This window comes from Bombina bombina, chromosome 3 (genome assembly GCF_027579735.1).
Source record: "Bombina bombina isolate aBomBom1 chromosome 3, aBomBom1.pri, whole genome shotgun sequence".
Lineage (NCBI taxonomy): Eukaryota > Metazoa > Chordata > Amphibia > Anura > Bombinatoridae > Bombina > Bombina bombina.
Genome location: NC_069501.1, coordinates 854,222,087 through 854,245,621, shown reverse-complemented (window position 1 = coordinate 854,245,621; position 23,535 = coordinate 854,222,087). Strand labels below are relative to the sequence as shown.

The window sequence follows — 23,535 nt, the reverse complement described above, 5'->3', positions numbered from 1 at the left end:
TGGAGGGAGCTGTTTCTACACTCGTGCTTTCAAAGATCCTATGGATAAAAAATTAGAGGGTCTCCTAAAGAAAATTTTTGTTCATCAAGGTTTTCTTTTCCAACCTATTGCGTGCATTGTTCCTGTAACTACTGCAGCTGCTTTCTGGTTCGAGGCTCTAGAAGAGGCTCTTCAGATGGATTAGAGGATATGCATTAGAGGATATTATGGATAGAATTAAGGCCCTTAAATTGGCTAATTCTTTCATTACAGATGCCGCTTTTCAACTGGCTAAATTAGCGGCAAAGAATTCAGGCTTTGCCATTTTAGCACGCAAGGCGTTATGGCTTAAGTCCTGGTCTGCTGATGTGTCATCAAAATCTAATGTTTTGAACATCCCTTTCAAAGGAAAGACCCTATTCGGGCCTGAACTGAAAGAGATTATTTTAGACATCACTGGAGGGAAAGCCCATGCCCTTCCTCAGGATAAAACAAACAAAATGAGGACCAAACAAAATAATTTTCGTTCCTTTCGGAACTTCAAGGGTGGTCCCGCTTCAGCTTCCCCTGCTGCAAAGCAAGAGGGGAATTTTGCCCAATCCAAGTCAGTCTGGAGACCTAACCAGGCTTGGAACAAGGGTAAACAGGCCAAGAAGCCTGCAGCTGCCTCCAAGACAGCATGAAGGGGTAGCCCCCGATCCGGGACTGGATCTAGTAGGGGCAGACTCTCTTCCCTCAGGCTTGGTTAAGAGATGTTCACGATTCCTGGGCTTTAGAAATTGTGTCCCAGGGATATCTTCTGGACTTCAAAGACTCCCCCCCAAGGGGGAGATTTCACGTTTCTCAATTGTCTGCAAACCAGACAAAGAGAGAGGTGTTCTTATGCTGTGTAGAAGACCTACATACCATGGGAGTGATCCGCCCAGTTCCAAAAGCAGAACAAGGGCTAGGGTTTTACTCAAACCTGTTTGTGGTTCCCAAAAAAGAGGGAACTTTCAGACCAATCTTGGATCTCAAAATTCTAAACAAGTTCCTCAAAGTACCATCATTCAAGATGGAGACTAATCGGACTATTCTACCTCTGATCCAGGAGGGTCAATATATGACTACCGTGGACTTAAAGGATGCGTATTTACACATCCCTATTCACAGAGATCATCATCAATTCCTCAGATTCGCCTTTCTGGACAGGCATTACCAGTTTGTGGCCCTTCCCTTCGGGTTGGCCACGGCTCCCAGAATTTTCACAAAGGTGCTAGGGTCCCTGTTGGCGGTTCTAAGACCGCGGGGCATAGCAGTGGCGCCTTATCTAGACGACATCTTAATTCAGGCGTCGACTTTCCAGCTAACCAAGTCTCACACGGACATCGTGTTGGCTTTTCTGAGATCTCACGGGTGGAAGGTGAACATACAAAAGAGTTCTCTCTTCCCTCTCACAAGAGTTTCCTTCCTAGGGACTCTGATAGACTCGGTAGAAATGAAAATATTTCTGACGGAGGTCAGAAAATCAAAACTCTTAACCACTTGCCGAGCTCTTCATTCCATTCCTCGGCCATCAGTGGCTCAGTGTATGGAGGTAATCTGACTCATGGTAGCGGCAATGGACATAGTTCCTTTTGCCCGCCTACACCTCAGACCACTGCAACTATGCATGCTCAAACAGTAGAATGGGGATTATGCAGATTTATCTCCTCAAATACATCTGGATCAGGCTTATGGTCTCGGGAGGAAACTCTCCTCCCGAAAAAACATTGTTTTTTGTACATGATTATTTGGGATTCACCATTATATCTGTTGTTACATGTCATAATTCTCTGGTTGGAATCCATTTCTTATCTTATCTTGGGTACCGTTAAGTCACTATGATTTCCTGATAATGGTTAGTTCACTAAGTTCTACCGTGGGTAGGATTTATAGCTTGACGAAAGTCAACTCCCTATTTCATAATGAATTGAGATTATGAACAATTACATATTTATGAATACACACATATTAGCCAGTTGTGATCTAAAGTAGCCGCTAAATAACAGATATTGTTCTAGAGGGTGAGGATTTCTTACAGCTAATGTGAATGTGATATATTGTGTGTTGTGTGCTGGTACTGTGGATGTATCTCCTCAAGTGATGGGTAGGCATCTTGAGTGTCTTTAATTGTGAAGGACTAAAATATTATTGTGTGTCATACTACTGGTAATGGTGAATGTGACTATAGGTAAATGTTGGTTCTATTTATGTGATAGGGTGTCAACTTTCCATTCTGTCTAATGTTCGGGAATGTTAGATTAATTCGTGAGTGGTGAAAATTAATAATAAATGTGCCCAATTATTTAAAACACTAAACAACTTATACGTGAAAGGAAACATAATCATGTGTTGGTGACGTTAGTGGTGAATTGGTGTGACAGTGTGGGGTTGTTTATGTTAGTTGTTGAACAACAACTCAATCTTTATTCATAGTCCAATTTTGTGACTTGTTCTGGGATCTATATTTTGTGAAGTATCCTCGATTAAAATTCAGATCTTGCTGAAATTTTAGTGAAATGGTTAAGTGACCTGTCATTGTTGGCCATTTGTTAATATAAAGTTCTCTGCTTATGGGGTGTGTTGTGATCCCCTTATCCACTAAGTGCTTTTCTGTGTGTGTATTGATATGTATTGATATTACTTCCCTTTTCCTGTTCTTTGTTAGTGTATCTCGTGATTGGCATTTCTGGAGAGATTAGAGGAAGATATGGTAACTGTTCTGTTCATTCATTCCATTAGGATATACTGTATTTAACAAGTAAATCCACCTACTCTCTGCCCGGAGGAGAGCTGTTTCCAAGTCACCTCCTCTGATACCTAGGGAGACTTTTTCTATCCCCCAGCACTCAAGTTCCTCTTTATTGGAGTTGTGCTTTTTGAGGAAATGTAGAGCTACACTGGTAAGTGTTTTCCCCTTTTCCTGATCTTTGGCTGCATTATGGATATTCCTCAGATGCTCCATTAATCTTGTTCTGAGCTTACGAGTCGTCATTCCAACATATAATAATTTACATCTACACCTTAGAATGTAAATTACCCCTTCTGTGTTACAGCTGATGTATCTTTTAATCGGATGTGTTGTTCCAAATCTATCTTTGATATTGGAGGTTTTAACAATGTGATGACATGTGCTACAATTGCCACACTGGAATGATCCTGGATTGAATGCAGATTTGGTCCTTTTCATATTGAAATGGCTGCTACTGACCATGTCTTTTAAATTTTTGACACGTCTGTATCCTATAGTTGGTCTCTCTCCTAATTTGCGTTTCAGGACAGGATCCGTCATAAGTATATTCCAATGTTTTTTGATAATATTGATCACCTCAGGCGTTTGGCTGTTGTGTGTGAGGATTAGTCGTGGAGTATTTGCATTGGTTTTCACTTTTTTTCTTAGTAGTTGGTCTCTGTTGGTTTGTAAAGCTCTATATTTCGCTCTTTTTATTCTTCTTTTGCTGTAGCCACGATCCAATAATCTTTCCTCCAATTCTTGAGCTCTGATATTGAATGTTTCTTTGTCCGTGCAGTTTCTCCTTATTCTAAGGAATTCACCTGTTGGTAGACCCCTAATTGTTCCCGGTGCATGGGCACTGGTACTGTATAATAGGCTGTTTGTGGCTGTCTTTTTCCTGTACAGGTCAGTTTTAATATCTCCTTGCTCATCCTTATAAATGGTTATATCTAAAAAGTTGATTGCACTTTTACTTGCCTCATGAGTTAGTTTTATGTTCAGATTGTTGTTATTCAAGATGTTCAAGAATTCTAATAGTAACTCATGTGTTCCTTCCCAGATGAAGATGATATCGTCTATGTATCTTAGCCAAATGGGGACCATGTCAGTGTATTTTCTGTTGGCATCTGTGAATACGTGTTCAGCCTCCCACCACCCAAGAAAGAGATTGGCATAAGTGGGGGCACATGCTGTCCCCATGGCCGTTCCTCTGGTTTGCAAATAGAATTTATTGTCGAATATGAAGAAGTTGTAGTTTAGTATGAATCCTAACAGCTGAATTATAAAGCTGTCATGTTCCTTGTCTTCTTCAGAACATCTTTCTAGGAAATATTCCACTGCCTTGATTCCATCCCTGTGGTCTATTGATGTATAAAGGGATTCCACATCTGTTGTGACAAGCCACGTCTCCTTGTTCAAATTTATGCCTTCGAGTCTTTGGAGTATCTGTGTTGTATCTCGTATGTAAGATGGTAACTCCTGGACAAAGTTTCGCAACCTATAGTCTACATATTGACTAGCCCTTTCCGTCAGGCAGCCCATCCCAGAGACGATGGGTCTTCCTGGCGGATTCTCCTGATCTTTGTGGACCTTGGGTATTATATAGAAGGTTGCAATTTTCGGATTAGGTACCGTAAGGAATTTCCTTTCTTTATCAGAGATTGTTCCTCTCTGAAAAGCCTGATTAATCATATTATCATATATTTTTTGATATCCGATTGTCGGATTCAATAGTAGTTTCGTGTAGCAGCTCTGATTTCTGAGTTGTTTGTGTACTTCTTTAAGGTACATTTCTAAGGGCCAGATTACGATGTTTCCTCCTTTATCAGCATTGCGTATCACGATTTCTTCTCTTTGCCTCAGATCTTGTAGTGCCTGTCTCTCCTTGAATGTTAGATTTTTACATGTTGGCGTTATTGGCAAGGCCGTAATGTCATTACAGACCATCTCGTTAAATACATCTAGCTGAGGGGTATTGACATTTCTTGGCATAAAAGTAGACTTGTTTTTAATATTTTTCCTCCATAAGTTCGATGTCTGGAGATCTGACTCTTCCAGCAAGTTTTCCATGTTATTGATACATTCCAGTTCATCTGCATTCCATTCCAGATCATTTTCTGTATTGGAGAAGAATTTGTTGAGAGCTAGTTTGCGTATATACAGTTGTACATCCTTGATGGTTTCGAATTTGTCTATGTTAGTTGTGGGGCAGAATGACAGGCCCTTCGATAATACTGATATATGATCTTTGGTTAAGGGTATTTGTGACAGATTTATTACGTTTAGTGATTTAATCGAATCTGGGAGAAGGGGCTCGGAGCCCTCCTTGGTTGTCTCCAGTTGCTCTGCTGCTCCGTTTGATTCCGATTCCGGTTTCTTGCGGGCTTTTTGTTTTTGGCCTCTCCCTCTGCGGGTCCTTCGTCTTTTCCATTTGAGTCTAAAAAATCTTTCCGTTTATTCCGGCTGGAGGCTCTTGATGTAAAGATGGTAGGAGTGGTGTTGGTTGAATTACCATCTGTAGAGCTTCCTTCTTCTCCATCTGTGTCCGATATGTCGCTTTGCACTATTGTCACTTTCGGATGTCTTGTTGGATTTCTGAAGAAGCCTCTATTCCTCCATTTATAAACTCTATTGTTAGTGTAGTCTTGTATGTCTCTATTCAGCTTTCCTTGTTTGGTGGATTTTAGTTCATCTTCATACTTATCTAGTTCTTTTTGATAAGTTTTATACAGTCTGTCAAAGTCAGGGTTTAGTTCGTATTTTTTTAAAGCGTCATTGTATTCTTTAATTTTAGTTTCTAATAAATCATATTCAGCCTTATCATGTTTTATCAGAATTTTCATCAGTTTTGCTGAACATTCGGAGAGCGCTTCCTCCCATTCTAGCGCATGTGTTTGGTCCCTGAATTCAAAGGCTGGAAAGAGCTGTATACGTAGCCCTCTTGGTATAAGTTTCTTTTCCAGATATTTATCGAAAAAATGTTTGTTCCACCAAACTCTATCTTGCTTCAACATGGTTTTGTGAGCATCTTTTAACAATCCATCTAAAGTGTTAGGTATTGGACTACTACCCTGATTCGAACCCTCTTCGAAAATTTCATTTAAATCTGCCACTCTTTTAGTGTGTCGTGCCTGCCTATCTCTGTCCCAAGTGGATTCCATATTGATAAACTCGCCTGTGTGCTCAATTGTAGAGAAACTCTGGAATCACCAGAGTATTAGACTTATTCTAAACTACAGAGGTTTACAATGGCACTACTGTGGCAATCCCCACAGATATTCGGTCAGTTAACGTCCTACTTGTTGCGTTTTATTCTGCCTCAAGTGGAGTGAATTCTATGTACCAACTGTGGGTTGGTGCTCAGCATTAATAGGAACTATAGCAAAAAGGAAGTGGATAGAGATCCACTGACAGAATGCAGGTAGCACTCTATGCCTAGGCTGAAAGGCGTACGATCCGGATATAGTTAAAACATAACTTTTATTAATAAATTGGTTAAAATACGCACGAACATACAAACATTTATTAAAATAACCACTCTGTTGTAATATTCTATATAAAGGTGATGGCTATATACTACTAATGTAGGCCTAAGGTATCTGATGCCATCACCTATAGAAATATAATAATGTAAATTTAGTAAATTGGGGGACTCCTACTGGTCACCTAAAATCAAGTAGGTATGGTATACGGGGACAGAGTTTGTCTACTAGTGTTACGTATATCAAATATATATTATTGTGATAGTGCTCAGTCTGAACTCAATTCCCCAACATGTATATGCCTGTTAGTAATATGGTATACACACTATCTTACACAGTGGGTCTTACAGAAAAACCAATACTTAGTATTGTAGTAGATTAAATATTCCTAACTGGTAATTCTGTGAGTTTAGGATGCCCTGGTATCAGACATCTTAAGTGAATGAGTATATGTATTGGCACCTGTACCATTCAGTAAAGATTAGATATTATGATTCACTGTGAATTGTCGTGTGTGTTTTGATTGTATTAGCTTCCTAAGTGAATACATTCAATAGGTGACCATTTGGTTCATTTTGAATGGATAAAAAACATTGTTCCAGTTGGTAGGAGTTGTCAAGGTTAGATTAATTCAATATCTGTGGTGTTGTGTGAGTGAGAGAATCTGGAAAAATTGTATTTCAGTTGTACCTTCTAAATAAACGGTACTTAGTAATATGGAGTCTCATCACTTGCCAGAATTGCAATATAAGTCTGTGTTGCACATAGTTGATTCTGCTTAATACCCACTTTTTTCGATCATATAATGTATTCCTGTTTATGTACACAGGTTATAGGTTTGAATCTTTATTACACAGGGTTAATTCTGTTTGACATTCACTTAGATTCCTCGATCATATCATATTTTCCTGTTTATGAACACAGATTATAGGTTTTATATCAATGAGTTCAATCCACTAACTGGGTTGGTACTGACATGGGAGAAGTCCCTGTAATCTATGTGCGCCGGTTATAGATTTTATATCAATAGATCATATATGTTAATTTTGTAAGATACCTATATAGGAGAATCCCTTATATTCTAGTCGTTCTCAGAGACACGGAACTACTGGTGTGCTTTATTTTGTGTAATCACAATATCTGTCAGTATCAATCTGTCAGTCTCTGTAGTTAAAGCGCTACAACTTTATGATACGTTTAATACTTAAATATTCACCTATTGCCATCTATAATCCAAATTCTAAGTAGTGAGATATAATTGCTTACAATATTGTCATAAACCTCTTAGTAGAAACTTATATCTATATTGCTTATGAGTCAACTACGGTTTAGGATTACTTGAGTTCAACTATGTGGTTAGATAGATTCACTTTAAAGAGCGTCGGTATATCTAAATGGGTATAGCAGATATTTAACGGTATTCTATCAGGTAAGTATAATATAGAATACCGTTCTGTGTAACTGAGAGATTAGTAGTTCTCCCCTTAAATAGAATATTGTATCCTGGTACTAACACAATGTTAAATTCCAGTACTTTAGGAATGCTACGTTGACTAATAATATCGTTTCTTTGTAATATTTTGTACTTAGTTATATATCTCTTTAGGTATATTATAGATTGTCACGTCTCTCTGCCTAGCTAGACAATGTGATACCGCTGATTGCAGTTCAGCGTTATGAGTAGCAGGCTGTAGTGACCGCTGATTGCGGTTCAGCGTTATGAGTAGCAGGCTGTAGTGACCGAGTAATTTCACGAGTTACCCCAGCGTGATATATTAAACTAATACATCTAGAATTTTGGTTATCAGTTAGTTTACTAAATTTTAACAGAGTGGTTCTAAAAGAGCGTCTTACTGCTGACGCGTTTCGCCCAAACTGGGCTTTTTCAAAGGCAGCGAGCCCCCGACAGTGACCTTATTTAAGGCGCCGTAAACCGGAAGTTCCGCCCTCTCGTAGAATCTATTGGTTATCCACTTGTCCATCATAAGGGTTCCATCGTTAAGGTGGTATATACCACTGTTAGTGACGGTGAGGAATTCTCACCGATCATGTACAGTTATTTATGTTCAATGTATATTCAATTCTTTCTCAACTCTATACTTTTAAAAGTTTCCTAATTATGCTTTATATGCATTATTATATATAGGCTTTTTTCTAGTAATCAATCCTTGATTCTTGCTGATGTGTTTCTTGCTGATTTTGTTATGGCATCTGTGATGTGTTTGGAACAATAATGCTGATCATAACCTTATTCTATCTGGTGCTGTTAGTAACCTAAGGGGTTCTGATCTGAGGTATATGTATGCCACAAGATTTAAAATTCCATGAGGTTGGGATTATGTACAGTGGTGATGAGAAGCTATACATATTGTTTTAATGGGAGTGCAGGTGGTAGATATTAATCACTGTTTTTCTATTTTAATTATCATAAAAACACTAGTGCCTCTTGTCATTTTTTTTTAACCTTTACTGGTACCTCTGTTACTTATTTGGGATTCACCATTATATCTGTTGTTACATGTCATAATTCTCTGGTTGGAATCCATTTCTTATCTTATCTTGGGTACCGTTAAGTCACTATGATTTCCTGATAATGGTTAGTTCACTAAGTTCTACCGTGGGTAGGATTTATAGCTTGACGAAAGTCAACTCCCTATTTCATAATGAATTGAGATTATGAACAATTACATATTTATGAATACACACATATTAGCCAGTTGTGATCTAAAGTAGCCGCTAAATAACAGATATTGTTCTAGAGGGTGAGGATTTCTTACAGCTAATGTGAATGTGATATATTGTGTGTTGTGTGCTGGTACTGTGGATGTATCTCCTCAAGTGATGGGTAGGCATCTTGAGTGTCTTTAATTGTGAAGGACTAAAATATTATTGTGTGTCATACTACTGGTAATGGTGAATGTGACTATAGGTAAATGTTGGTTCTATTTATGTGATAGGGTGTCAACTTTCCATTCTGTCTAATGTTCGGGAATGTTAGATTAATTCGTGAGTGGTGAAAATTAATAATAAATGTGCCCAATTATTTAAAACACTAAACAACTTATACGTGAAAGGAAACATAATCATGTGTTGGTGACGTTAGTGGTGAATTGGTGTGACAGTGTGGGGTTGTTTATGTTAGTTGTTGAACAACAACTCAATCTTTATTCATAGTCCAATTTTGTGACTTGTTCTGGGATCTATATTTTGTGAAGTATCCTTGATTAAAATTCAGATCTTGCTGAAATTTTAGTGAAATGGTTAAGTGACCTGTCATTGTTGGCCATTTGTTAATATAAAGTTCTCTGCTTATGGGGTGTGTTGTGATCCCCTTATCCACTAAGTGCTTTTCTGTGTGTGTATTGATATGTATTGATATTACTTCCCTTTTCCTGTTCTTTGTTAGTGTATCTCGTGATTGGCATTTCTGGAGAGATTAGAGGAAGATATGGTAACTGTTCTGTTCATTCATTCCATTAGGATATACTGTATTTAACAAGTAAATCCACCTACTCTCTGCCCGGAGGAGAGCTGTTTCCAAGTCACCTCCTCTGATACCTAGGGAGACTTTTTCTATCCCCCAGCACTCAAGTTCCTCTTTATTGGAGTTGTGCTTTTTGAGGAAATGTAGAGCTACACTGGTAAGTGTTTTCCCCTTTTCCTGATCTTTGGCTGCATTATGGATATTCCTCAGATGCTCCATTAATCTTGTTCTGAGCTTACGAGTCGTCATTCCAACATATAATAACTTACATCTACACCTTAGAATGTAAATTACCCCTTCTGTGTTACAGCTGATGTATCTTTTAATCGGATGTGTTGTTCCAAATCTATCTTTGATATTGGAGGTTTTAACAATGTGATGACATGTGCTACAATTGCCACACTGGAATGATCCTGGATTGAATGCAGATTTGGTCCTTTTCATATTGAAATGGCTGCTACTGACCATGTCTTTTAAATTTTTGACACGTCTGTATCCTATAGTTGGTCTCTCTCCTAATTTGCGTTTCAGGACAGGATCCGTCATAAGTATATTCCAATGTTTTTTGATAATATTGATCACCTCAGGCGTTTGGCTGTTGTGTGTGAGGATTAGTCGTGGAGTATTTGCATTGGTTTTCACTTTTTTTCTTAGTAGTTGGTCTCTGTTGGTTTGTAAAGCTCTATATTTCGCTCTTTTTATTCTTCTTTTGCTGTAGCCACGATCCAATAATCTTTCCTCCAATTCTTGAGCTCTGATATTGAATGTTTCTTTGTCCGTGCAGTTTCTCCTTATTCTAAGGAATTCACCTGTTGGTAGACCCCTAATTGTTCCCGGTGCATGGGCACTGGTACTGTATAATAGGCTGTTTGTGGCTGTCTTTTTCCTGTACAGGTCAGTTTTAATATCTCCTTGCTCATCCTTATAAATGGTTATATCTAAAAAGTTGATTGCACTTTTACTTGCCTCATGAGTTAGTTTTATGTTCAGATTGTTGTTATTCAAGATGTTCAAGAATTCTAATAGTAACTCATGTGTTCCTTCCCAGATGAAGATGATATCGTCTATGTATCTTAGCCAAATGGGGACCATGTCAGTGTATTTTCTGTTGGCATCTGTGAATACGTGTTCAGCCTCCCACCACCCAAGAAAGAGATTGGCATAAGTGGGGGCACATGCTGTCCCCATGGCCGTTCCTCTGGTTTGCAAATAGAATTTATTGTCGAATATGAAGAAGTTGTAGTTTAGTATGAATCCTAACAGCTGAATTATAAAGCTGTCATGTTCCTTGTCTTCTTCAGAACATCTTTCTAGGAAATATTCCACTGCCTTGATTCCATCCCTGTGGTCTATTGATGTATAAAGGGATTCCACATCTGTTGTGACAAGCCACGTGTATTTAAGCCTGTTGCTCCGCCATGGAGCCTAAACTTAGTTCTTAAAGTTCTTCAAGGGGTTCCGTTTGAACCTATGCATTCCATAGATATTAAGCTTCTATCTTGGAAAGTTCTGTTTTTAGTAGCTATCTCTTCGGCTCGAAGAGTTTCTGGGTTATCTGCTTTACAGTGTGACTCACCTTATCTTGTTTTCCATGCAGATAAGGTGGTTTTGCGTACCAAACCTGGATTCCTTCCTAAGGTTGTTTCTAATAGGAATATCAATCAGGAGATTGTTGTTCCTTCGCTGTGTCCTAATCCTTCTTCAAAGAAGGAACGTCTGTTGCACAATCTTGATGTGGTTCGTGCTTTAAAGTTCTTCTTACAAGCAACTAAAGATTTCCGTCAAACATCTTCATTGTTTGTGGTTTATTCTGGTAAGCGGAGAGGTCAAAAGGCTACGGCTACCTCTCTTTCTTTTTGGCTGAAAAGCATCATCCGTTTGGCTTATGAGACTGCTGGCCAGCAGCCTCCTGAAAGGATTACTGCTCATTCTACTAGAGCAGTGGGCTTTTAAAAATGAGGCTTCTGTTGAACAGATTTGTAAGGCGGTGACTTGGTCTTCGCTTCATACTTTTTCCAAATTTTACAAATTCGATACTTTTGCTTCTTCGGAGGCTATTTTTGGGAGAAAGGTTCTACAAGCAGTGGTGCCTTCCGTTTAAGGTCCCTGTCTTGTCCCTGCCTTCATCCGTGTCCTAAAGCTTTGGTATTGGTATCCCACAAGTATGGATGAATCCGTGGACTTGATACATCTTGCAAGAGAAAACAGAATTTATGCTTACCTGATAAATTTCTTTCTCTTGCGATGTATCGAGTCCACAGCCCGCCCTGTCTGTTTAAGACAGGTAGTATATTTTTATTTAAAAAACTTCAGTCACCTCTGCACCCTATAGTTTCTCCTTTTTCTTCCTAGCCTTCGGTCGAATGACTGGGGGGGTGGAGCTAAGGGAGGAGCTATATAGACAGCTCTGCTGTGGGTGCTCTCTTTGCCACTTCCTGTTAGGAAGGAGAATATCCCACAAGTATGGATGAATCCATGGACTCGATACATCGCAAGAGAGAGAAATTTATCAGGTAAGCATAAATTCTGTTTTTTCCACACTTTATTCGTTATGGCTAAAAATTAAGTATGTTGTAAATATTGTCTCATGTACATTGAGATTATTTCATTTTTAATACTTTCTTTTCTTTGGAATTAGCTGTTCAGTTGTAATCTGTTTATCTCAGTGAACTAATGCAGCATATTTAAATAACTTCATCCTAGATTTTTTAAAAAAAATAAAACAAAATCCACTTTTGTGATTTGCTTTTTTCACAACAGCAAGACAGCTAGCTTTTTAAAGACAACTATAGTGTTTTGTAACAGAATTAAACCATTTATATAACATGCAATTACAGTTTTGGAGTGTAGAAAACAGGGTTAAAGTGAAAGTAAATCCTAGCGTTTTACAAACGCTAGGATTTACTATTGAAACAAATAAAGGGCACTTTCATTCATGAAGTATAAGATACTTCATGTAGAGTAGTCTTTTATTTGATTCAATTGATCACCGTTTTTAGCTGCTACAGCAGCCCAAGGCTAAAATTTTTTTTGGCTAAGAGGTGACATTTTCACCTCTTTGCCAATAGCCGTGCGGTAAACCCGGCTTGGCGCCCATGGGAGCCGGATTTACCACACTGCTATTGGCTAAGAGGTGAAAACGTCACCTCTTAGCCAAAATTTTTTTTAGCCGTGCTATGCTGTAGGAGCTAAGAGTTGCGATCGATTGAATCAAATAAAGGAGCTTTTTACATGAAGTATCTTAAACTTCATGAATGAAAGTGCCCTTTATTTGTTTCAATAGTAAATCCTAGCGCTTGTAAAACGATAGGATTTACTTTTACTTTAAGATTATATTTTTCCCAGAATTAACTAATATTTCCATCTTAATGGGAGGAGAGTCCACTGCTTTATTCATTGCTTGTGGAAATTGAGAACCTGGCCACCAGGAGGAGGCAAAGACACCCCAGCCAAAGGCTTAAATACCTCCCCCACTCCCCTCATCCCCCAGTCATTCTTTGCCTTTCATCATAGGAGGTTGGCAGAGAAGTGTCGAAAGATCGGAGTAGTCTCTTATGGAGGGTAGTACTCTTCGCAATGGGACTAGAGTTTTAAGTAGTCCTGTCGGCCTCTCAGTGAGAACATGGGTGAAAGTTAGAGTCTGGAGATGCAGGGAGAGTCTTTCTGCGAAACCATCCTGACTCAGTGTTGACGAGTTTCGCTTCCTGCTTTCTGCTCTCAAGTCTATGTCAGGAGCGATGCTACACTTGAAAGGCCGTGTTCCTGTTCCACGGCGTAGATTCTGGTAAGATCGTTTCATTTATACACATATGATAACGTAAGAAGACAGGGTGACGGTGTGTCTCCTTTTATCTGTATCGAATCAAGGGTTATTACCCCTGGAAGGGAGGTTATTGAACAGGGGGGATGTGTACATAATATTATTTATTGTGTTTTATTGCTGCGACATGTGTGAGATGAGGCTCTGTCAGTGTGAACAGTCAGTTTTTTTATCGAGGGTTCAGCGCAGGCCTTTTTTGGCGCAATTTCTCTCTGGTGCAGGGGCGGTCCTGCATGGCACTCCATGTGACCGGGTGTGGCCATTTTCAACTTCCTCTTTGACCGACGGTTATAGAAGACGAAGCATTTTCTCTGAGGTCCGTGTCATTGGAAGGTGCTGAGTACCCCCAGCCATTGGGACATAAAGGTGCCATTTTAAATTTAATCCGCAATAAAGGCAAAAGCTATGGAGGACTCTAAAATGTTAGCGGGTACTCCCTCTTTAATTAAACCTTATAACTGTGTATACTGTGAGGAGGTCATGGTTGATCCGCCTGATCAGAATAAGGTACTTAGTACAACTGAGCCGTCCACCTCCGAGGATTCTCCGTCCCGTGAGATGAGTTCCCTACATTCATCTCCTATTACTCATGCAGCTCCCCAGGGCCCTGCTAATCTTCCCACGGGAGGGGCCCTTTGGCTGCCAGATTTTGCTGATTAACTACAAACGGCAATTTCTGCGGCTTTCAATGCCTTATCTCGCCCTACTAAACGCAAGCGAAAGGTGAAACAATTCTGTCCGTCCCAGAGGTCATCTACGCCGGTTGATGTTTCTGACATAATATCTGCGGATGAGGGCGACTCCGACTCGTCAGAGGACACTCTTTCTGGGACGGAATCGGCCCTTTCTAGAACTCTGCGGAGGAGCCCGATTTTAATTTCAAGATGGAGCATTTGCGCTTTCTACTAAAAGAGGTGCTTGCTACCTTAGAGGTTCCGGAGCCGAAACTGCCAGAGGAACCTTCAATCCCTAAGCTAGATAGGGTGTATGAGGACAGGGTAGTACTACAGACCTTCCTAGTTCCCGTTAAGAGGGCTAATGTTATTAAGAATGAGTGGGAGAAGCTTGGTTCATCTTTCTCCCCATCTGCTTCTTTTAAAAAGCTGTTCCCGTTCTGGACTCGCAACTTGAGCTTTGGGGGGCCATTCCTAAGGCGGATGGTGCTATCTCTACGCTCGCTAAGCGGACTACTATCCCGCTAGAGGATAGTTCTTTGTTTAAGGAGCCGATGGATAAAAAAATTGGAATCCATGTTGAGGAAGATGTTCCAACTCACAAGGTTTGTTTTTCAACCGGCAGTGGCAGTTGCTGTGGTGGCTGGAGCTTCTACCTATTGGTGTGACGTTATGTCAGCTATGGTCGAGGTGGAGACTCCCCTCTAGGAGATACAGGAACAAATTAAAGTGAATGTAATTTTGATGCTAAATTGCCCGGTTTTTAAAAATTCGATTAAAAACAGGGGCACTTTAATTCATCAAAATTTACATTTCACTCGTGTTGTGAAAAAATACTTACCTATTAATCTTGACAGCCACTCCAGCTTCCCCCGGTCATCGCAAGCCACTTTTGGCTGGATCGGCTGTCAAGATTAAAAGGTATGTATTTTTTCACAACAGGAGTGAAATGTAAATTTTGATGAATTAAAGTGCCCCTGTTTTTAATCGAATTTTTTTAAAAACGGGCACTTTAGCATAAACATTTACATTCACTTTAAGGCCTTAAGGGTAGCTCATTCGTTCATCTGCGACGCAAATATGCAGATTATCCGCCTGAATGCCAAGACATCAGGTTTTTCTGTTCTAGCCCGCAGGGCTTTGTGGTTAGTCGTGGTCTGCGGACATGACTTCTAAGTCGAGATTACTTTACCTCCCATTTCAGGGGAAGTTTCTCTTTGCTCCAGGTCTGTACTCATATCCACGGTCACGGGGGACAAGGGAGCCTTCCTGCCGCAGGATAAGAAGAATAAACCTAAGGGGTCTATTTTTCGTTCCTTTCATTTGGACAAGTCTCAACGCCAACAGCCTTCCGCAAAGACCGAGCAGTCCAAGGGATCTTGGAAACCAGCTCACTCTTGGAACAAGACCAAGTAGAGTGAATTGGCATGAAGGGGCGGCCCCTGATCCATCTCTGGATCGCCTAGGGGGCAGACTATCTCTTTTTGCTGGAGGCCTGGATTGGAGACGTTCAGGACCCTTGGGTTCTGGAGGTCATAACCCAGGGCTACAGGATAGGATTTAAAACTCATCCGCCCAGAGGCAGATTCCTCCTGTCAAACTTATCTTCAAGACCAGAGAAGAGAGACGCCTTCCTAGGATGCGTGAGGGATCTCTCCTCTCTCTGAGTTATTGCCCCAGTCCCTGCAGAAAGAGGTCTGGGGTATTTTTCAAACCTTTTCGTGGTCCCAAAGAAGTACACGTTCTGACCAATTCTGGACCTATGGTGCCTAAACAATTTTCTGTCAGTCCCATCATTCAAAATAGAGATGATCAGGTCGATTCTGCTCCTTGTTCAAGAGGGGCAATTCATGATGACAATAGATTTGAAGGATGCTTACCTTCACATGCCTATCGATAAGGATCACTTCAAGTTCCTTTGATTCATATTTCTGGACCAACACTTCCAGTTTGTGGCCCTACCGTTCGGTCTGGGGACCGCCCCAAGAGTCTTTACGAAGGTTCTGGGAGTGCTGCTTGCGAGAGCCAGAGGTATAGCAGTGGCACCTTATCTGGATGATATCCTGGTCCAAGCTCCATTCCTGCAGTCTTGCGGAGGATCTCTCGAGGGCCCTTCTTCTTCTTTGATTCCACGGATGGAAGATAAATGAAGGAAAGAGTTCTCTGATCCCCAGCAACAGGGTGGAATTCCTGGGTACGATAATAGATTTCCATAAAGATATTCTTGACAGATCAGAGACGTTCCAAGATTGCATCCAGCTGTCTGGGCCTTCAAACCTCCTCAAGGCCATCTCTGGCCCGGTGTATGGAGGTGCTTGGTCTTATGGCTTTTCTGAAAGAGTAATTTATAAGCTTATTCAGGCCATGAAGCCGGTCACTCGTCGCATCTGTCATAAGGTGTGGGGGACCTATTTATCTTTGTGTGAAGAACGGGGATACCCCTAGCTCAAGGTTAGGGTATCCAGGATTTTCACCTTTCTCCAGGATGGACTGGATAAGGGTCTAGCCGCCAGTTCCTTAAGGGGACAGATTTTGGCTTTATTGGTGCTGTTGCACAAGAAGCTTGCTGAGCTTCCTGATTTTTCTCCTCCCTGGAGCTTAAACTTGATTCATAAGATGTTGCAGAGGGCTCCGTTTGAGCCTTTTGCATTCTCTTGACATTAAGATTCTTTCCTGGAAGGTCCTATTTCTGTTGGCTATTGCATGGGCTTGCAGGGTCTCTGAGTTAGCGGCCTTGAAATGTGATCCGCCTTACTTGTTTTTTCACGCTGATAAGGCTGTTCTTCGCACTGGAGTGGGGTTTGTTCCCAAGGTTGGGTTGAATCGTAAAATCAATCAGGAAATAGTGGTTCCTTCCTTGTGTCCTAACCCTTCTTTATCAAAGGAAAGGTTGCTTCATAATTTGGATGTGGTTCGGGCCTTGAAGTTTTATCTTTAGGCCACGAAGGAATTTAGACAGACTTCGTACTTGTTTGTGGTGTTTTCAGGGAAGCTCAGGGGGCAAAGGGCCTCTTCCACTTCACTGTCTTTTTGGTTGAGGAGCATTATCCATTTGGCCTATGAGACAGCGGGACATAAGCCTCCTCAGAGGATTATGGCTCACTCAACTAGAGCTGTGGCCTCTTCTTGGGCCTTTAAGAACGAGGCTTCTATGGAGCAGATTTGTAAGGCGGCGACTTTGTCCTCCTTACATACTTTTGCAAAATTTTACAAATTTGACGTTATTGCTTCCGCGGAAGCATCTTTTGGGAGAGAGGTTCTGCAGGCTGTGGTGCCCTCAGTATAGGGTCCGCCTCCTTTTACCCTCCCGTTGTTTTCATTCAGTGTCCTCTAGAGCTTGGGTATTTGTTACCACAAGTAATGAATAAAGCAGTGGACTCTTCTCCCATTAAGATGGAAACCATACATTATGCTTACCTGATAATTTCATTTCCATCTGTGGGAGGAGAGTCCACTGCTCCTGCCCATTTCTCCGGTGAGCGGACCTTAATTTAATATTTTTCTTCTGGCACCATTTATACCATGATATTTCTCCTACTGTTCCTTGTTCCCTTGGCAGAATGACTGAGGGGAGTGGGGGAGGTATTTAAGCTTTTGGCTGGAGTGTCTTTGCCTCCTCCTGGTGGCCAGGTTCTTAATTCCCACAAGTAATGAATGAAGCAGTGGACTCTCCTCCCGCAGATGGAAATGAAATTATCAGGTAAGCATAATTTATGTTTTTATTTATTTCTCTTACAGATAAAGCCCCATTGTCCAAAGGTTTTTTACTTGTTCCAAGTGCATTATCTGTTTTACTGGCACTCGTTTTTCAACACTACCAGACATTTTTTGTATATAACTTGCAAGCAATAAAAGAAGATTTTCACGTAAGTAGCACAATTCTGTAATTTCTTTTTTATCGGGAATGTTTACATAAAAAAATCAAACAAAAGGGTTTTTCCAAAAAGGATCCTAATGGACTGTAAAGTGTGTATAAATAAAATATATGTGTGTAGATATTTGTTTGAAAGTCCCAAAGGTTAAATAAAACTTGACTTAATATCCATAGTAAAATCACAAGGAGGCACACATCGTAGGAAAAATGAAGAAGGTGGTGTGGTAATCCCGGCTTACTCGTTTCGGCTGGTAGCCGTAGTCATAGCCCTGTGGAATACCACACCTGGTGAGTCTTATATAGTGGGTTCTTTCACCTTATTGGATAAAACTTTTAAATGAAACCTACACCTCCTCCTTAAAGATATACATCACAATTAAAGCACAGTCAGGAATAATGCAAGATAAGATATATTCAGTCAATATGAGTTGGCACCGTATATTTAAAATACTTTTCTTTGTTAGTTTTTTTTTACAGATTTACATTAGATCTAAAGGTAAAGCAAATCTTTAGTTACAATCTTTCATGTTAGGCACAAATGAAACCAATATATGTCATAGTTAAGTAGCCATTTTAAACAAATAAATTGCCAACATATACAGTATGTCTCAGTTCTATTACAGATATAAACCGCTACACTTAATATAAACTGATATGAACTGTTTTGTCAAAGAAACATGTGAAGATAGCATTGACAATAGCCTATAGTGTATAATATAAGGTAAAAGGTTTTAACGTATATACATAAATGTTTCTGAGTATAAAGTTTATTGCCAAAAATTGATCAAGTCATAATACGAGTTTAGGCCATTGGGTGTTCTAGTTTTTAATTTAAAAATCCAAAACATCTCTCTCTTGCTCAGCATTTTCTGTCTATTTCCACTTCCACCTCTCTTTGGGGTGTAAACTTGCTCAATGGCTCACCATCTCAAAGAATCAACTTTTCTTTTCTTAAGATATGGAGAGTCTACAACGTCATTCCAATTACTAGTGGGAATATTACTCCTGGCCAGCAGGAGGGGGCAAAGAGCACCACAGCAAAGCTGTTAAGTGTCACTCCCCTACCCATAATCCCCAGTAATTTTCTTTGCCTCTGTCAATAGAGGAGGTGAAGTTTGGTGTCTGAAGAAATTAATTCCTTTTTCAGGTACTTTTTCCTGCAAGCAAGGATTTGGGTTTAGCCGAGTCCACGTCAATCTCTTCAGTATAGTAGTGGTGGCTTTTATGCAGTTAGGAAGTTGTAAGGCAGTCCTTGCTTTGTTTCCTTACACATTGCTGCCCATGGTACAGAAAGCCAAAGTTTTCTACAGGTCTCTGTAAGAAGTATGTGTTCTTTCATGCCTTGTGAGCTGTCTTTCTGCCAGACAGCTAGACTGCAGGTAAGTGCTTTTGTCTTCTAGGTCTTGGATATTTGCACTTCAGAAGAATATATCATATGCAATAGATGGGGACATTTTTAAAATCCTTTATACAGGATTTTCTTTGGCAGTGGGCAGGCACATTATGTATGTTGAAACTAGGGGTTAATCTTTCCTTTATTGGGGGTGTTTTTCCTCTTTAGGCTAATTTTGTTGAAATACTTTTTTAGTATGTGTGTGGCTTATGTTTTATATATGGATTTATGTATAAACTTAAAATTTGGCATTCCTTGCATTCCTTAGATGCAAGTAAGGTGAAGTCTGCTCTGGTGAGAGGTGCTTCCACATCTTTGTCAGGAATTGTAGGTTTTTGGGGAGGTGAATTTTCTTCTTGGTCAGAATCTATCTCTTGCTCTTGTGAGGTACTAAGCTTTAAAGTAAGTGTTTATTTTAGATGCTGTAACAGGAGTTGTTTTGTTTGTTTTGTCTCCTTTATTCTGTTTCCTTGCTGCCATAATGCTAGTGTTGTGTTTATTCTCATTCCTCTTTATGCCTTTATAATGATGTGTTTCAGTCAGTTTACCTACTTCTCCTCTTCAGACAAGGCTGTACTTTCTTAACAGTGATTCAGGTTAGTTAGGGATTGCGTGAGTCCTCTGACTCTTCCTGTAAGGGCTATCCTTCAATAAGGAATCTATACGTCCTTTATATGCGTTGCTTTATTTATAAGGTACAGTACACTCTCAGTAAGTGATCATTTGTGGGTTATGTAGTAAGGACAGTGTTGTTCGGGTTCGCTTCCCTGCTTACTGTGTTAACTAGTTACCCCTTATTTTTGATGTGCGCAGTTCTTGCTCTTCTACCTTAATCTGCCGAGGCCTGTGTTCTTTCTGCCTGCCGATCCGGGTCTCAAGGCTGTCTCTTCTGTGCTTTATCAGTCCCCTTCACCCTCGATGCAGATGTGGAGATGTGCAGAGCGAGGGTAAGGTCAAATTCTAAGGCCCAGACCGGAATACAGGCAGTATTCAAAGTTTGCGGTCCTCCGTGTCTCGGAGCGATCCGTTTATAGTGCGGTGCCTCTGGCAGATGTGCTAATGAGAGGGGTTTGTTTTTAGCTGTTTTGCTAAGTTTTTACATTTATTTGCTCTTTCCCCAGTATAATTCTATATGGAGCTCCAACTACATGCGACTGTTCATGACGGCAGTCGACTCCGCCCCATATATATATATATATTAAATAAACAGGTCCCTCACTCTCCGCTGTGAAAACACAAACTTCTTTAATTGAACTATGATGTTTCGGGGTAGTTAGCCCCTTCCTCAGACAGATAACAAATATAGTGCAACTTACTCCCCTTAAATACCCTCCACAACTCTTCCATTTTTGCTTTTTATTCTTAGCTGAGAGCTTGTAAGTGAGTGCTGGACTTTCTCTGTGTGCTGTATTAATTTGTTTTGTAATTTTCCCATGGGCCTTGCACCCAGACCTGTCTGGGGTTAACTGCCTGTGGCTATGGGGACAGTGCAGCTTCCTTAGAGTGCTATTGTGCACCCAGAGCTGTGCATGTTGCAGGGTCATGGGATGTGTACCCGGTCCGGTTTGAGAGTGCAGTCCCCTTCCGTGTTTTGTATATGTCTAGGGTGATTACATAAGCCTGTGCACCCTTCACTTGTTCCCAGTTTGTTGGATTAAGAGCTTGCATTGTGTTGCTGTTTAGGTACTCAGGTTTTGGAAGAGACCTTGACGTGGTACCTGGGCTTATCCCATTTGGCCAGATGCGGTAACACACTCTTCCATTTTTGTTTTTATTCTTAGCTGAGAGCTTGTAAGTGAGTGCTGGACTTTCTCTGTGTGCTGTATTAATTTGTTTTGTAATTTTCCCTATGGGCTTTGCAACCAGACCTGTCTGGAGTTAACTGCCTGTGGCTCTGGGGACAGCTTTAGCCTGTCAGCTGCAAAGTGTGCCTGACAGGTGATTGGTCTCCTCAGCTGCCAGTAAGTAACAGGACCTTATGAGTGGGGGGATGGAAATAAGGCAAAAATGTTTATTGCCCCAAACATCTTTTTTAAGTCTCCAAATAGGAATATGCTATAAAATGCTTCAAATAAACTATCCAATGAAAAAGTAAGTGCTACTGGCCTGCTATTTTATCAGAGGTGTCATTACATATTAGGATATATTGTGTAACCTGTACCGAGGAGCCTAAAGCTCAATCTTGTTGGGGCATGCAAAATTAAGTAAATCTGCCTTATTTTTGGCTCCGCCTTTTTATGGCCCCTCCCTTTTGTGGCCCCACCCCCACCCATGGCCCGTACTTTTTAGAGGAAAAGGTGGCAACCCTAAACCTAAGTAGCCCTGATATATGCAATGAATAACTTGTCTTCACAATATGTAACAAAACTAGCATAAACAAAAATTGGCTACAAATAAATATTACATCTTAATTAATGAGGAGAATATGTAAGACATTACTTACAAAAAAAAAAGGCAAGTAATGAATATCAAGTGTAATTATGAAATTCATACCCTGTAACAGGACATAATTAATTTGACCAGGGAGACAAATGAAACCTACCTACCACAAAATTGCTTCAACTAGGAGGGAATATGTCAAAAAGACATACAAATTATGAATACAATCTTAATCATCCCTGTATAATATAATAACTGACAGACTCAGAATATGACTGATTAGTATGAATCTATGGCTAGCTGTACTACACAATATACTATTACGTGTAAAATATGTACAAACAGGATCATTACAAGAAACATTGCATATATAAGTATATATAATCTATATCTCAAAATAACAAGAGTATTGCATTGAGCAATAATACTTTTGTATTGGACTAACTATACATTTATAAGTTGACAAGATTTCGGAAGAATGCCTTCCTTTTTCAAGTCTGAAGCAATACTGACCAATTTGATGGAATTTACAGATTATATATTAAAACACAGGATGGCTAAAAAGGACAGAAAGTGTTACAGAGGTCTGAGTGCAGGGGGAGGAGGGGGTGTTGTAAAAATCATGAGGGGGTTTAGGAGACAGAGGCAGACATTGTCCAGTGAAGGAGAACAGACAGGGGAAATATATGGTATTACATAGAGCATAAACCGACATAAAGTTATATATCAACATGGAATCAATATGTATAAAGATGTGAAATTATGTATACATGGGGAATATAAGATAGTCAGAAAAGGAGAATGGAAAGAAAGAAAAAAAAAGGGGAATAATAATAATGACAAATAATATATATGTATGTGTATATGTGTGTGTGTATGTGTATGTGTGTATATATATATATATATATATATTTATATATATATATATATATATATATATATATATATATATCTATATATATATATATATATATATATATATATATATATATATATATATATATATATATATATATATATATATATATATCTTACACAACCTTAGCACTCCCTGTAAGGTAATAGTGGCCGGTGCAGAATCTCCAAACACACTCCAAAGGTTGCATGGTGAAGCAAGGAGATGGAGGTGGATTACTACACAAAAATATATTTAAAAAAAAAAAAAAGGATGCTCTTTATAAAGTCAGGGGCAAGATAGCTACTTTAGAAGACAGACATTTTCCATGGCAGTGCTTGATCATGCAAAAATGAGTCTCCATTTAAAAATTTAGTGCAAAAATGTGTTAAACAAGACACCAAAAATTATACCTAAAACACTGCCATATAGCTGTAAAAAAAGGTGGTGGTGGGGGGGTTAAACCCATAAACCCAAGCCCCATTAATAAAGAAGTTTGACTGTCATAGCAGGAGCATACAGCTGGACTGATGATGCGCTACATTCTCCTCTTACATGCTCTCTTGTCTGCTCCTTGGTTGTAATTAAACAAAGTAGCAGAAACAGTGTGTGCCCCTGATAGTAATGTCACTGTTCATATATGCCTGGCAAATCTGCCCAGGAATTATTCTAATGTGGCAGGTGTCCTGCACAACATAATTCCCAACAGGCCTAGACAGCCCTGAAGAAACATTTTTCAATGCATAGGAGGAGTGCCACAGTAAAGGGCTAAAGTGTTTATATATCAAATGTATACAAGT

The 23,535-nt window shown here is 39.8% G+C and overlaps 1 protein-coding gene across 1 annotated transcript in view; it reads left to right on the top strand.

Moving 5' to 3' along the window:
- Positions 1-23,535, top strand: part of UBAC2 (UBA domain containing 2) — a 580,006-nt gene that overhangs the window by 21,293 nt on the left and 535,178 nt on the right. The window contains exon 3 of the mRNA XM_053707817.1: positions 17,933-18,060. Within this exon, the coding sequence (XP_053563792.1) occupies positions 17,933-18,060 (128 nt within the window). The remainder of the gene's footprint in view (positions 1-17,932; positions 18,061-23,535) is intronic.